Below are 15,026 nucleotides of genomic sequence, written 5' to 3'. Positions count from 1 at the left end.
CATTATTTTTAATATTTTAATTTGTCTTATTATTTTATATTTTATACCTTATATTCTATATTGATTTGAATAAAGTAAAGAATCAGTTTATCTGCCAGAACTAGAAGTAATTAGCTTATCCTTGTAATACAAATTACAACTCGTTGTTACCATTTAGCCAATGCAGGTTATATGATGGATTACAGCTGACCCAGTTAGCAATGTCTGACAGACAGAGGAAACGTAAGATCCAAGTAGACATGCACATTGTAAATACCTACCTGCAATACAGCTAGGGAAAATCACTGGGAAAATGGCCGCGCCCATATGGGCTTCGGGAAAATGGCGGCCGAGAGATATAAATAGCTGGGCATACACAGTCGTGGCATCCAATCATATTCCCCCTGATGAAGTCACGTGACCCTGTGACGCAACGCGTAGGGGAGGGGCTCTGACGTCACGACATTGCACTGGAGAAGCGAGTAGATCCGAATACAAGCACAGGCAGATAGCACTGCAGGGGCAGCTACAGAGAGGTTCTTGTTACCGGATTTTTCACCTGCTGACTGCCATCTATACCTGTCTGGATCACATATGAGCTGTATGCCACCAAGTTATACCTGTTAGTGGCAGAAATAAATTCATTTTTTGCACAAGGATAAGACACTATGGTCTGCTTTTTCTTCTTTGACCAAACATCCCATGAGCTGCTATAAGGAGGAGTGAACGAGGAAACAACCCCAGGAGGGGAACTGGGAGATCCCAAGAGAGCTATTCAGTGTACTCATTGATACACAGGGAGATAAAGGAAAGAACAGGAGGATCCATCCATAGGTATGTCCACCTTATAGGACGGCTGGAGTAAAGGCATCATCCCATTTCATCTATCCTGGAAGGATAAAAAGCGTATTTGCCTGGATTTGTTCTGGCAAATATAGAGGTGAGCATATAAGGAGACCATCTAGCACTTGGAGAAAAGGAACAGAATATTCACTTGCACATTTATTCTAAAGACTTTATTCTTTATTTGTGTATTACCAGCACGTGCACATATGTGTTTGCATCAATTATATAGCATGTACACAGCTATATAGAGGTGCAATATGGGTTTACACCATAGCACCCACTAAGGCACTATCACTTTAGGAGTATACACTGTGCATGTGATTTATATGTAATATATGTAATTAGTGGTATAGTCACTATTCACCATATTGATACACGTTAGTAGTATAAGCTGTATATACTTATATATAGGAGCGCGGCGCATTTGTTTTTCTATCATCTATACACACTAGTTAAGTGAGTCAGTGTAAGTGCCAGCGCACCCCATACACTTTTAGATTTAATTATTTATCATTTACCTCAATTCATAATAGCTCACAAGTATTCACTACAAAAAAAAAATTTGTCCTTGTGTTTGCACGTACCAGGTTGACTCCGGGAATTACAAAGGCTGCAGTGAATGAACCTTACTGTGTCATGGGCTGAGGGTCTGCAACTGAAGACTGAGATCAAGGAGAGATGGTCTGGGGGATCAATCCAAAGCATAAGAGGAAGGTTTAGTGCCTGAGCTGTGGTGCTGCAAGTAAGGCAGCCAGGTGGCTTAGCATTTCCTATTACCCATTCCTGCTGTGAGAAACTGCCACCTCTGTGTTGGCAACCTGATGTAAGGACTTTAGTTTTCTGTTTTTTCAATAAAAGCAGGCCAGAAAACCCTTAATTACAGTTTTGACTTGCATGGTGTCACTACAAACGCATCCACCACTGAACTAACGAACCCCCATATCAATATATATGGTATGTGTGTGTGTGTATATATATATATATATATATATATATATATATATATACTGTATATATCATATAAATCTAGCATGAAGAAGACTAATTGCTGAGAACAGCGTATTGGTCACATTTGCTTTTTTTAATTTACAACTCAGAATTTTATTTTGTCAATAGCTTTTTTAAATTCATTGTTCCTGAATGTATATATGATTGGATTAAGCAATGGAGTCATTACAGTGTAAAAGAGAGAGGGGACTTTGCTCAGAATATCTAGTTGACCTTTTGTTGGAAACAAATACACAGCAATTATTGTCCCATAGAAAATGCACACTGTGGTCAGGTGAGAGCTGCAGGTGGTGAAGGCCTTCTGTCTTCCTGCAATGGATTTAATTTTGAGAATGGTTATAACAATATAGATATATGATAGAAGAATTAATATAAAAGGTACTACGACACAAATGAAACCTACTACATAGGTCTGAAAATCTATCCATAAAGTATCAGAGCAGGAAAGTTCAAGTATTCCTAGATAGTCACAGAAGAAGTGGTGAATGACATTTGGTCCACAGTAGTATAGACTGCACAGAGATATGGAATCAATCAATGTCATTTTGAAACCCAATAACCAAATGGCAATCACTGATTTAATGCAAATTGATTGGTTTACTATAGAGTGGTAATGCAGGGGCTTACAGATGGCCAAATACCGATCGTAGGACATCACAGTCAGGAGAAAAAGCTCCGAGGCCTCAGCATGTGCAAAGAAGGAGAACTGGATGATGCATCCAGCAAAAGACATGGTACATCCATCATGTAAGATGATATAAAGAAGGTTGGGAAGGATATCTGTGGTCAGAATTATATCAAACAAGGATAGTTGGGTGATGAAGAGGTACATGGGAGATTGAAGTGTTTTACTCACGTAAAATAAAACCAAAATAAAAAGATTTCCCGAAATAGTAACACAATATATGAAAACCAGCACCAAGAAAAATAGGATTTTGATGTATTTTAGATTGGGAAAACCTGTTAGTACAATATAGGTTATGTTATTGTGATGGACCTGGTAAGAGAACATGAAAATACATCATTTAAGAAAACCATCCATCACTATTCCAGCAGAAGGAAAAACAAAACCAGCAATCTGCCATTCATCCATACAACGTTGTTAAGAACGTTTTAGCATATATTACTACCCAGCAGAGTTTTATCTATTTTACACAATTTTGTGCTATCATCAAAAAGTAATCACTTTGCTCTGCATTTTATTTTGCAGGTAAATAATATAAAAAAATAAAATACAACCATGCCCAATGTTTTATGCCGCCATACACTTCTCTATTATATTGTCTAACAATCACATAGACCAACTGGTTAGAAAGTTATTATCAGGGAATATGAGGAATTTAGGAGGGAGAATGGATTAGTTCCATGAATTAAATATTAGAAAAAAAACAATGTATCCTCTTTTTACCCCCCAAGATTTCATTTTGTCTAATATCAGTCAAACCGGTCATATCATTCTTCTGTTTTTAATCTGAGAATACAGTTGACATTGAGGATTGCCAGAACATTAGGCCTATAGCATGAGACAAGATTAACAGGGTTCAGTTTTGTAGTATAGATTAAGGTTGGATTAATGGTCCTGGGTCTAAGGAATGTAACATTATTCTATATTTTCTCCAGGTAAATAATAATAAGGATAATTTCACTTTATTAAAAAAAAAATAAATGCACATTTTTTTGCAGGTAAATAAATGTGAATTTACTATTTTTTTCTTGGGAGCCTGTAAATCATTGCATCTGCGATCAGCACATATCTCTATTATGGGCAGGCAGTTACTGCAGTCAAGGAAACTCAATGGACTACAAAAGCACCCACCAGCATCCTCACAGCTCATTGAGAACTACAAGCCATCAGCCACAAAGGCTGACAGTACTTATAGGCATTGATGCACAAGACATTTTGAATGAAGGATGTGGCTGAGTGGATGGAGCCCCGCATTGACACAATTATTTTTAGTTGTGACATTGGGTGTGGGGATAGAAGCCCCTCTTGCTGTCACAAGAAGTGTGGGGGGGGGGTCTGCAGCTACTGTAACATGTTCCACCCTAAAAATGGTGAACTTACCCATTAATAAGCCATTGTTCCTATTGGAAATGCACTTTATTTTAACCTTTTCAAAAATCCCATTTAGCATCTATGTTCTCATGCTATAAAAGTGAGATCATTTGGTCATTAGAAAGATTTGCATATAAAAAGACAACCATTGGACTATACCCTGGTTATTCATTGTTGTTGGTCCTGAAGTCCTATTCCATGGAAACAATTGTTTCAATACACTGCACTAATGATTGCCAACAAGCCTTAAGCACACTGGCCTAATGGTTAGCACTTTTGCCTGGCAGCACTAGAGTTACTGGAAAAAAATCCCAACCAGGATGCTACCTGCCTGGAGTTTGCATGTTCTCCCTGTGCCTGTGTGGGTTTCCTCTCACACTCCAAAGACATGCTGGTCGGTAACTTGGCTCTGGTATGTGTATGAATGTAATTTAGGGACCATAGATTGTACTCCCCTTGAGGGTTAGGGACTGATGTGAATGTACGATATACGTATGTAAAGCACTGCATAAATTGGCAGAGCTATATATATACCTGAAACAAATAAATACATTTAGACTAAATGGCCCTATAATACTATACTGTATCTGTGCTGTACAACAACCAATCTGGGTGTACAGTTTTTGCAAGGTATAAGAAAATATAACTTGCAATTGGGCTCAGGATTATTCATTGTGCTGAAGGAAATGTCCAGTAATTTTGTAAAAGATTGATGCCCATATCTTCAGCTCCTCCTAGTGGCCGAAATGAGGAATAGTTTCGGGAAAACACTTCAATGAGAAACCTATACCACATATGGGGCACGAGATGAAGCTGAAGATACAGGCATTAATCTCTTGCTTTATAAATAGACCCCATGGGGGTTTATTTACTAAAGCTGGAGAGTCCAAAATCAGACTCCCTTCTGCATAGAAACCAATCAGCTTCCAGGTTTCATTGCCAAAGCTTCATTGAACAAGCTGAGGTTAGAAGCTGATTGGTTTCTAAGCAGAAGGGAGTCTGATTTTGGACTCTCCAGCTTTAGTAAATAAACCCCCATGTGTCATTTCTTTTCTTAAGCCTAACTGAAATTTCAATTTAAGTCAGTAAAAAACACTACATGTGCATCAAAATAAAAGTCATTTCTGGTCCAATTTTCAGGAAACAAAAGCTACAGTCTGAGTAAAAAAGCAAGTTTCCTGTCACCATACTGACCATCTATGGTCTCTCTGCAGGTCCAACACACCCTCAAAAAGTCAAAGCTACAACTCTTTAGTCAATAGGGAGCATAGGTTTTGTTAAAGCTGTAGTAAACCGCTGAAAAAAAGAGTGTCCTGTATGTCTAAGCCATAATGTGCTAATTTGCACCGTGTGATGACCTGCATAGGGTTCCCTCCAGCGCAGCACTGTCACAGCAACCCAACTCCCCCAGCCCTGCCGTCTTTACCCGGTCTTTCTTCAAGATTTGCAGGTTCTGACCATCTGAATGACCGAGGCCGCGATGACGTCACCGAGGCCATGATGAAATCATCTGCACTGGAGCTCAAAAGCATACCGTGTGCCCTGAATTCAGAACATCACTGCGCACACGTGGGTGATATCATCGGCTGTTGACAATGTGAAAATCTCCTAAATGGAACACATTTAGCAGATATTCATTGTACTCACAGGTAAACATGATTGTAAGCTAGGCACAAGTAAAAATAGGTACTTTACTATCGCTTTAAATTCAGAACTATGAGCCTGTCTCCAGGAAATGCAAGTAGAACCTTTGCAGGCAGATCACTGCTTTCACAGAGAGAGCAAAGGTCCATTTCTGCAGTATGAAGGTATTGAATGGCCTTTTCTACTTACTTTGTGGCTGCTTCCTAATGGAAACCACAAAAGATCTGATTTCTTTTTACACACCTGAAAATTATTTAACTGACTTAAAGAAAAAGTTCAGTTGAGTTTTAATAAATATAAATTATTCCTATGCAAAATGTATTTTTTACTTGACTGAAAATTGAACATATTTTTAAATGGTTAACTTTAAATCTTGAGCATAAATAAAGACAATAAATGGAAAAAAATCCACTCAATGGAAGGAAAGGGACATAAAAACACAGCAGATAACACTGTTCAACAAATTTTTATTTTTTGCCAGTTTTGGAAACAAAAGGATCCATTTCTTAATGAATTTCACATTCTGAGTTCAAATATAACAATGAAATTTGTCAATTGGCTCTAGTTTTTCTGTAAACGGAAAGTTTTCTACTATAGGTGTAATGACTACATAATGCACAATAATTATATAGATAGATGTCTTTCCACAAATATAAAGCAAGTGATATTGACTACATAACAAAGCCTAAATGGCATAATATATTGCATAGGATTACCAAGAAAAATTATAGCCATAAGCTAAGTTGAATCATTTTAATACTTAGGATTCTCACTAGTTTTGTCTTCAGTTTGTGTCGGTTTTGCTTCTCTTGGCTTTTCTCTTGTATTCGAGGAAAGGGCTATCTCTTACAACTGCACGTGACTACACGCTTCAGGTTCTTCCTCACTTGACTCAACCACGAAGGATTCTGGTGCTTTAGGAATTGGTAGCCCCTCTCCATGAGGAACTGGACGTATTGCCGATGGAATATTTGGATAGTGCACAGATAACTTTTTCTTCTTATTTAGCCCTTTTACAATTGGAGGCACCATACAAAAGTAACAATTACTAACATGATCTGTTGGCTCTCTCCAAATCATTGGCACAGCGAAAGGCATAGATGCCTTTTTTCCATTCAACCATTGCTCCAGTGCCGTCCCACAAGAATTGCAGCCTATATGTGGTGCCCAGCTCTTGTCCTGATCTCCTATCTTGCAGCCAAAATACAAGTTGTAGGCTTTCTTAATCATTCCTGTTATCCTCCTTTTTTGTGAGATAAAAGTTATTTCACCGCAGATATAGCAGAAATTATCTGCTTTATTCACACAAGTTCGAGGCATTACTGAGTAGCCTATATAAGCATAAAACGAAATGTAAAGACGCTGTCCAACTACAATCAGCTACAGATACTGCAGCTTTTATGCAGTGAAGTGATGCAATTAAAGGCTAATATTGCATCATCTCAGTATACATGCAATTTTCTATTGGTCACCAGTATCCATTGCGCAATATGCAGCTGAAGTTGCATCATAATTTTGAATGGCTTACGTCATTAGATGGGTGAATATATCATGGAAACTAGAGCCAATCAACATTTTTTAGGGTCATTTTCGTTTTCAGCACCCCAAAATTATGTAAGATTAGCTAATTTTATGCCCAAAACTTTTTACCTGTTGAACAGTGAATCAGTCAGGAAATTAGATAATGAAACATTGGCAAGTAATTGTATGGCAGGTTCAAAATGTGATATTATAACAATACGCTGGGCCAGAAAAGTTCACATTTAAAATGTACAATCCAATCTTTTTTTGGCATTAGCTAAGCTGAGTTAAAAATTACAATATACATTCAGCGGCCACTTTATTAGGTACACCTTTTCAATTGCTTGGTAACACGAATTGATAGCCAGTCAATCACATGGCAGATACTCAATGCATTTAGGAATCTAGAAGTGTGAAGATGGCTTGCTGATGCTTAGAATGGGGAATTTAAAGGGATTTAAGTGACTTGGCTGTTGGTGCCAGATGAGCTGGTTTGAGTATTTCACAAACTGCTGATCTACTGGGATTTTCATGCACAACCATCTCTAGGGTTTACAGAGAATGGTCCAAAAAAGAAAAAATATCCAGTGAGTGGCAGTTGTGTGGATGAAAATGCCTTGTTGATGTCAGAGGTCAGAGGAGAATGGGCTGACTGGTTTGATATGATAGAAAGATAACATTACCTAAAATAAATCAAAAACAACATAAAGGCATGGATCCATCCTGCCTTGTATCAACGGTTCAGGCTGGTGGAGGTGTAATGGTGTGGTGGATCCATCCTGCCTTGTATCAATGGTTCAGGCTGGTGGTGGTGTCAGGATGTGGTGGATCCATCCTGCCTTGTATCAATGGTTCAGGCTGGTGGTGAAATGGTGTGGAGGATATTTTCTTGGCACCAGCAAAGTGTACCTAATAAAGTGGCCGGAGAGTGTAATGATTGGAAATGACTCAGGTAAAATGAGTGGTGGAGAAGATTGTGAAGTATATATCATTACAATCCTACAGTTCTTCATCTGTATGGAAACACAAAACAATTCCATGCTTTGCCTATGTATTCATTTGTCTTCAAACAATAGTTACATACCGCACCTCAATCCCTTGCATACTTTTAGACACAATGTCTGGATGTATTAGTTTACTGTGAAAATCCCCGGCAGATAATGTCAGATCATCCATCGTGTACTTTAGTGGAAATAATATACCACTGACAGTGAATTATTAGTCTCTATTATTTACTGAGTTGATCTGAAACCCTTTTATACATTTAATCCTCCTTGGTGAGCTGTTTATTTACATTGCTAATTCATCTCATAGCTAATAATCTTTTAGGAATTATTTTTTGTACTGTATTTCTCCTGACGCCCTTCATTATTCCTAAATTAAAAGCAGTAGGGAACTCCATTGATTATTTTTACAGCTTTTATCCATTCTCCTATGTTCCACCATTGCCTCTGTTCATTAAAAAAAAAAATTAATGCATAAACTATAAGTACAATATTGGTTGTTTACTGTATCATAATTAAATGTTTATGTTTCTTCAGAAATATGTGATATAGAGCTTTTTGGTATGGGTTTTCCTGTTTTTCTAGTACCATCAACATTTTCTGTGAAGGTTCTCATTGATCCAGGTCATGGTATAGCTCAGGGGTGGGCAAACTTTTTGACTTGAGGGCCGCAATGGGTTCATATATTGGACCCGGGGGCCGGACCAAGAGTAGATGAATGATGTGTATGTGTCATCCATAGTAAGTATAGTAATATTCCCCCATAGTAAGCATAGTAATTAATCCCCCATATAGTAATTCATCCCCCATATAGTAATTCATCCCCTATAGTAATTCATCCCCCATATAGTAATTCCTCCCCCATAGTAATTCATCCCCCATATAGTAATCCATCCCCCATATAGTAATTCATCCCCCATAGTAATTCATCCCCCATAGTAATTCATCACCCATATAGTAATTCATCCCCCACATAGTAATTCATCCCCCATATGGTAATTCATCCCCCATATAGTAAATCACCCCCCATAGTAATTCATCCCCCATAGTAATTCATCCCCCATATAGTAATTCATCCCCCATAGTAATTCATCCCCCACATAGTAATTCATCCCCCCCATAGTAATTCATCCCCCATATAGTAATTCATCCCCCACATAGTAATTCATCCCCCACATAGTAATTCATCCCCCATATAGTAATTCATCCCCCATACAGTAATTCATCCCCCATATAGTAATTCATCCCCCATAGTAATTCATCCACCATATAGTAATTCATCCCCCATATTAATTCATCCCCCATAGTAATTCATCCCCCATATAGTAATTCATCCCCCACATAGTAATTCATCCCCCACATAGTAATTCATCCCCCATATAGTAATTCATCCCCCATACAGTAATTCATCCCCCATATAGTAATTCATCCCCCATAGTAATTCATCCCCCATATAGTAATTCATTCCCCATATTAATTCATCCCCCATATTAAGTCCCCAAGTCCCCCCTGTGTCAATTCACTTACCTTTACTCCGCGCGTTCCTCTCGCCGTATTCCCGCGCCGTTCCGGTGTAGCCTCGACGTATCTGCGCATGTGCCAGTTTCAGGCATTAGCAGCCGATCGGCGATCTCCGGCACATGCGCAGATACGTCGAGGGGGACAGATCCTCATAGGAGACAGATTTTCATGCTACACCGGTCTTCAGGGCGGACTGCGAGAGGAGCCTAGCGGGAGCCTAGCTCCGCGGGCCGGTTTAAAAAGTCCGCCGGGCCGTATACGGCCCGCGGGCCGTAGTTTGCCCATTGCTGGTATAGCTAGTAGTAGTTGGTCACTCTCAACTGGACTTGTTCTGTAATGTTGAAGATGTTGTGTAGTTACTTTGTCAGTTCCGACAAGTGATAAGAATATATCCCAGAGTTTATATTTACATAAAAGTTACTTTAAACCAGACACCATGGAATGAGTCAAGGCAGATGGTTGTGTAATGTTGAAGATGTTTCATAGCTTACCCAAGTTACTCAATTCGGATGAGTCATAAGAATTTACTTACATACTGTACAGGTAGAAGAGACACCTTAACCCAATCACCATGGAATGTGTCAAGGCAGATATTCATTGTCCAAGAACAGGATGGGCGTTGGGAAAATGATGGAACCACCCTGTTTTAGTTACATAATGCCACCCTATAATCCCATAATGTGGTTTTAGCATCTCTACCCCGATGACTCCACACCAGTTCCTTCAGACATGTGATTCCTTGTAGAACACCTCTGTATATTTCTGACATCAGGGATATGGTTATGTGCATATGCTGGCAATGAGACATCCTGCCCAGATACATTTTTGTGCAATATTTTACACTGTCTATGGAAATTCAGCATAAAGAAAAGTGATTGTTGAGAAGATATTTTTATTTACTTATCTATGACATTTGCATTTTCAATTTATAATCTTAGGATTTTATTTTCTCAGTATCTTTTCCTTGTTTCAGAATGTGTACATGAATTAGGTAATGGAGTCGTTAGAGTGTAAAAGAAAGAGAGGACCTTGCTCAGAATATCTAGTTGACCTTTTGTTGGAAACAAATACACAATGATTAAAGAGTCATAAAAAATGCACACTGTTGTCAAATGAGAGCTGCAGAGGGTGAAGTCTTTCTTTCTTCCTCTCCCTCTGACAGATAGTATGGGGAGAAGTTCCCCTGTACTATCTCTTAGATTTGAAAATAGCGCCACCATGGGGTGCTGTGTCCACACGGCCATGTCATTCATTCATGGACTGCTGTGAATGAATGAACTGCAAGTCCCTGCAGCCTTAGGAGCTGTCAGCTTGTACTTTTCAATAAACTACCACGGTACTGTGGAGCACTGGGGTAGTTCATTGATTCTTCCTGTCATCCTGTACGGCCAGCAGATATTCTGACAGTTCTGCAGGAGACCTGCATGGCATCAGCAATCTACTGATCTCTGGTGCAATGCTTTCCAGCTCCTGTAGACAAAAATAAATGTGCATTTATTATTTTTGTCTAAAAGGTGAACTTATCCTTTAAAACGATATACACTGCTCAAAAGAATGAAAGGAACATTTTGAAAACCCATCAGATCTCAATGGGAAAAAAATCTCATGCTGGATATCTCTACTGATATGGTCTGGGTAATGTATTAGGAACATAAGGATGTCCATGGTTTGATGGAAATGAAAATTATCAACCTACAGAGGACTGAATTCAAAGACACCCTGAAAATCAAAGTGAAGAAATGAAGTAGCAGGCTAGTTCATTTTGCTGAAATTTAATTACAGCAACTGAAAATCTTACTCAGTAGTTTGTATGGCCCCCACGTGCTTGTATGCATGCATGACAATGTCTGGGCATGCTCCTAATGAGACGACAGATGGTGTCTGTAGTAATTTCCTCCAAGATCTGGACCAGGGCATCACTGAGCTCCTGGAAAGTCTGAGGTGCAACCTGGAAATATCACATGGACTGAAACACGATATCCCAGAGGTGTTCTATTGGATTTAAGTCATGTGAGTGTGGGGACCATTCAATGGTATCAATTCCTTCATCCTCCAGGAAATGCCTGCATACTCTCCCCACATGAGGCCAGGCATTGTCATGCACCAGGAGGAACACAGGACTCACTGTACCAGCGTAGGGTCTGACAATGGGTCCAAGGATTTCATCCCGATACTTAACGGCAGTCAGGGAGCCATTGTCTAGTCTGTAGAGGTCTGTGCATCCCTTCATGAATATGCCTCCCCAGACCATCATTGACAGTACCCAGCACCCAGCTGTGCACCCCCATCAGCACCCACAAGTGCACCCTTATCAGCACCCATCAACGCTCTCTCATCAGTGCATTTTGTGTAAAAAAAAACGTTTTCATTTTCTTTCCACATATTCCAAAAACTTGTGGAAAAAAACACCATGTTCAAAAGACTCATTATGCCTCATAGAATATATGTTGGGGTGTTTGCTTCTCAAAATGGGGTCATTTTTTGGGTAATTCCATTGTCCTGGTGCTTCAGGGTATTCAAAACTGTAACAGTTAGTCAAGATATTAGATATGTTATTTATGTCCCTAGAACACCTGATGGTGCTCCTTGCATGTTGGGCCTCTCTATGTGGTCAGGCTGCGGAAAAGTCTTACACGTGTTATTGCCATACTCAGGAGGAGGAGTGGAATGTATTTTGGGGTGTATTTTGTGGTATTTACATGTTATGTGTTAGAAATATCTTAAAAAATGGACAACTTTGTGTAAAAAAATTACGTTTTCATTTTTTTCTGCATTTTCTGAAAACGTGTGGAAAAAACATGTTCTGAAGCCTTATTATGCCTTATTATGCCTCATAAAAAATACATTGGAGTGTTTGCTTTCCAAAACTGGGTCATTTTGTGGGTGTTTCCTCTGTACTGGTGCTCCAGGGTCTTAAAAAATGTGATAGGTTGCTAGGAAATTAGATGTGCAATTTTTGCCCATAGAACACTTAAAGGTGCTACTTGGATGTTGGGCCTCTGTTTATGGCCAGGCTGTGAAAAAGTCTCACTCATTTAGTATTTCCATGCTCAGAAGTGGTAGCAGAATGTATTTTGAACTTTTATTTTTTGGTATTTATGTGCTATGTGTTAGAAATATCTTATAAATGAACAACTTTGTGTAAAAAACAATACGTTTTAATTGTCTTCCCTCATTTTCCAAAAACTTTTGGAAATAAACAGCATGTTCAAAAGACTAATTATGCCTCACAAATATTCGTTGGGGTGTTTGCCTCTCAAAATGTGGTCATTTTGTGGGTAATTCCATTGTCCTGGTTCTTCAAGACCTTAGAAAGTGTAATAGGTAGTCAAGATGTTAGATGTGTAATTTATGTCCCTAGAACACCTGATGGTGCTCCTTGCATGTTGGGCCGCTTTATGTGGTCAGGCTGCGGAAAAGTCTCACACATTTGATACCATTATATTCAGGAGGAGTAGCAGAAAGTATTTTGGGTGTAGTTGCAAGTAGGTATGTGCTGTGTGTGAGAAAGAACTTTTGTGGGGAACAAAAAATAAAATAAAAACGTAATTTTTTGAAGAATTGTGGGAAAAAAATACGACTTCAAAAAACTCATCATGCCTCTTACTAAATACTTTGGAATGTCTAATTTCCAAAAAGGGGTCACTTAGGGGGTATTTGTACTATCCTGACCTGTTAGGGCCTCAAGAAATTAGATAGGTCATTGGTACATCAGATGTGATCAATTTTCAATGATTGGTACCATAGCTTGTAGAGTCTATAGTTTTCACACAGACCAAATAATATGCACTGATTTGTGTTATTTTTAGCAAAGAAATGTAGCAGTATAAATTTTGGTCAAAATTTATGAAGAAAAATTACTTATTTGAAAATTTTTATAACAGAAACTAAGCAAAATGCATTTTTTTCCTTTATAGTGCAAAAAATAAAAAAAAAAGTGGTGATTAAATACCACCAAAAGAAAGCTCTATTTGCATAAAAAAAGGACAGAAATTTTATATGGGTACATTGTTGCATGACTGAGGAATTGTCATTCAAAATGTGAGAGCGCTGAAAGCTGAAAATTGGCCTGGGCAGGAAGGGGGTATAAGTTCCTGGTAGGCAAGTGGTTAATCTTGAATTGGAAGAATTAGGGAACTCCACATCTATTGTTACAGCTTTCATCAACTCATTTATTTTCCACCATTGCTTTTGCATATTTTATACTTCAATATTTTTATTGAAAAATTGGTATACAGTAGAATACAAAAATATAGCAGCAATTGCTACCTACATGGTGAAATGGAGTGCACAATCGTATTCATAGAACAGTTAAGCATATGAAAGAAAAACACTATTAGACATTGGTGATATATAAAAGGAACACCATCTCAACCACGTAGCAAACTGCCCATTAATCAATGAACCTAGATAATGCAACAGAAATGCACCAAAAGTATACAAACAATTCAAGAGAAGAGAAAAAGGAATTAAGAAGAAAGAAAACAAAACAAAATAGCACAAAAAAAGGGGAGGGGAGGTAATACCAAAGGGGGAGAGGAGATAGGGAGGGTCAGCTGCAGCACTGTTAAGATATAGAAATATAACTGATCCACGGTTGCCACGTCACCTAAAATCTAGAGACATCAATACTGACAATGCTTGTAAGTTTATGGTTTACCATTATCCAATTAAGTTTTTGTTTAACCCCGTCTAGTGGGATCAGTGATTGTCTCCAACTTCTAGCTATGGTAATGCGTGCCACCAGTAAGAGGTATAAAATTAATTTAGTCGATTGTTTGGGAACGTCAGCGGGTAGCAAATTAAATAACGCCACTTCCGGAGATCTATGAATATTAATTCCTGTTACCAAATAAATAGAATTAAACATTCGGATCCAGAAACTGTTCATTACCGGGCATTTCCACCAGATATGGAACATAGTTCCCTCTTGTCCACGGCGTCGGAAGCAACTAGGTGATACAGAAGGGTACATTTTAGCAAGGTGCGTAGGAACCAGATACCAGCGAAGTAACGTTTTATAGTTGGATTCGATAAGACCCGTATTGATCGAAATCTTTGATAAAGTATGTGCCGCCTGCCGCCAAGTATCCAGGTCCAACGAGCGATTCAAATCCCCCTCCCATTGAGTCATATAAGATAGTTTCATGTGTGGATCAACAAAGGAAGCATAAAGAATGGACAAACGACCCCTCATCATTCCAGTTGCCCCACTGGAGACCTCTAAGGGAGTGAGTGAGCAAGGTTCTGAAAGTAATTTGAGTTTGCTAGTGATAAAAGAGATAAGTTGGTAGTAACTAAACAATTTCACGGGAGGCATCTGATACTTTATCAAAAGCACTGTGAACGAGGACGAAGCCCATCCAGGTAGTCTCCGATACGTAGCAAGCCCTTATTCATCCACCATTGGAACACCGACAGCGATGAGCCAGGAATAAACTCGGGAT

At 38.8% G+C, this 15,026-nt stretch overlaps 1 protein-coding gene across 1 annotated transcript; it reads right to left on the bottom strand.

Annotated features, from left to right (window-relative positions):
- Positions 1–1,918: 1,918 nt before the first annotated feature.
- Positions 1,919–2,665, bottom strand: LOC149452617 (olfactory receptor 5G25-like). The gene has a single exon (XM_089689294.1). The coding sequence runs from the start codon at positions 2,663–2,665 to the stop codon at positions 1,919–1,921; it is 747 nt and encodes a 248-aa protein (XP_089545420.1).
- Between the last annotated feature and the right edge of the window lie 12,361 nt (positions 2,666–15,026).

The sequence above is a fragment of the Staurois parvus genome, unplaced genomic scaffold (assembly GCF_062004578.1).
Source record: "Staurois parvus isolate SC_StPar_1 unplaced genomic scaffold, SC_StPar_1.0 ptg000470l, whole genome shotgun sequence".
Lineage (NCBI taxonomy): Eukaryota > Metazoa > Chordata > Amphibia > Anura > Ranidae > Staurois > Staurois parvus.
The sequence above is the reverse complement of the archived record's forward strand: the minus strand, read 5'-3'. Positions and strand labels throughout refer to the sequence as shown.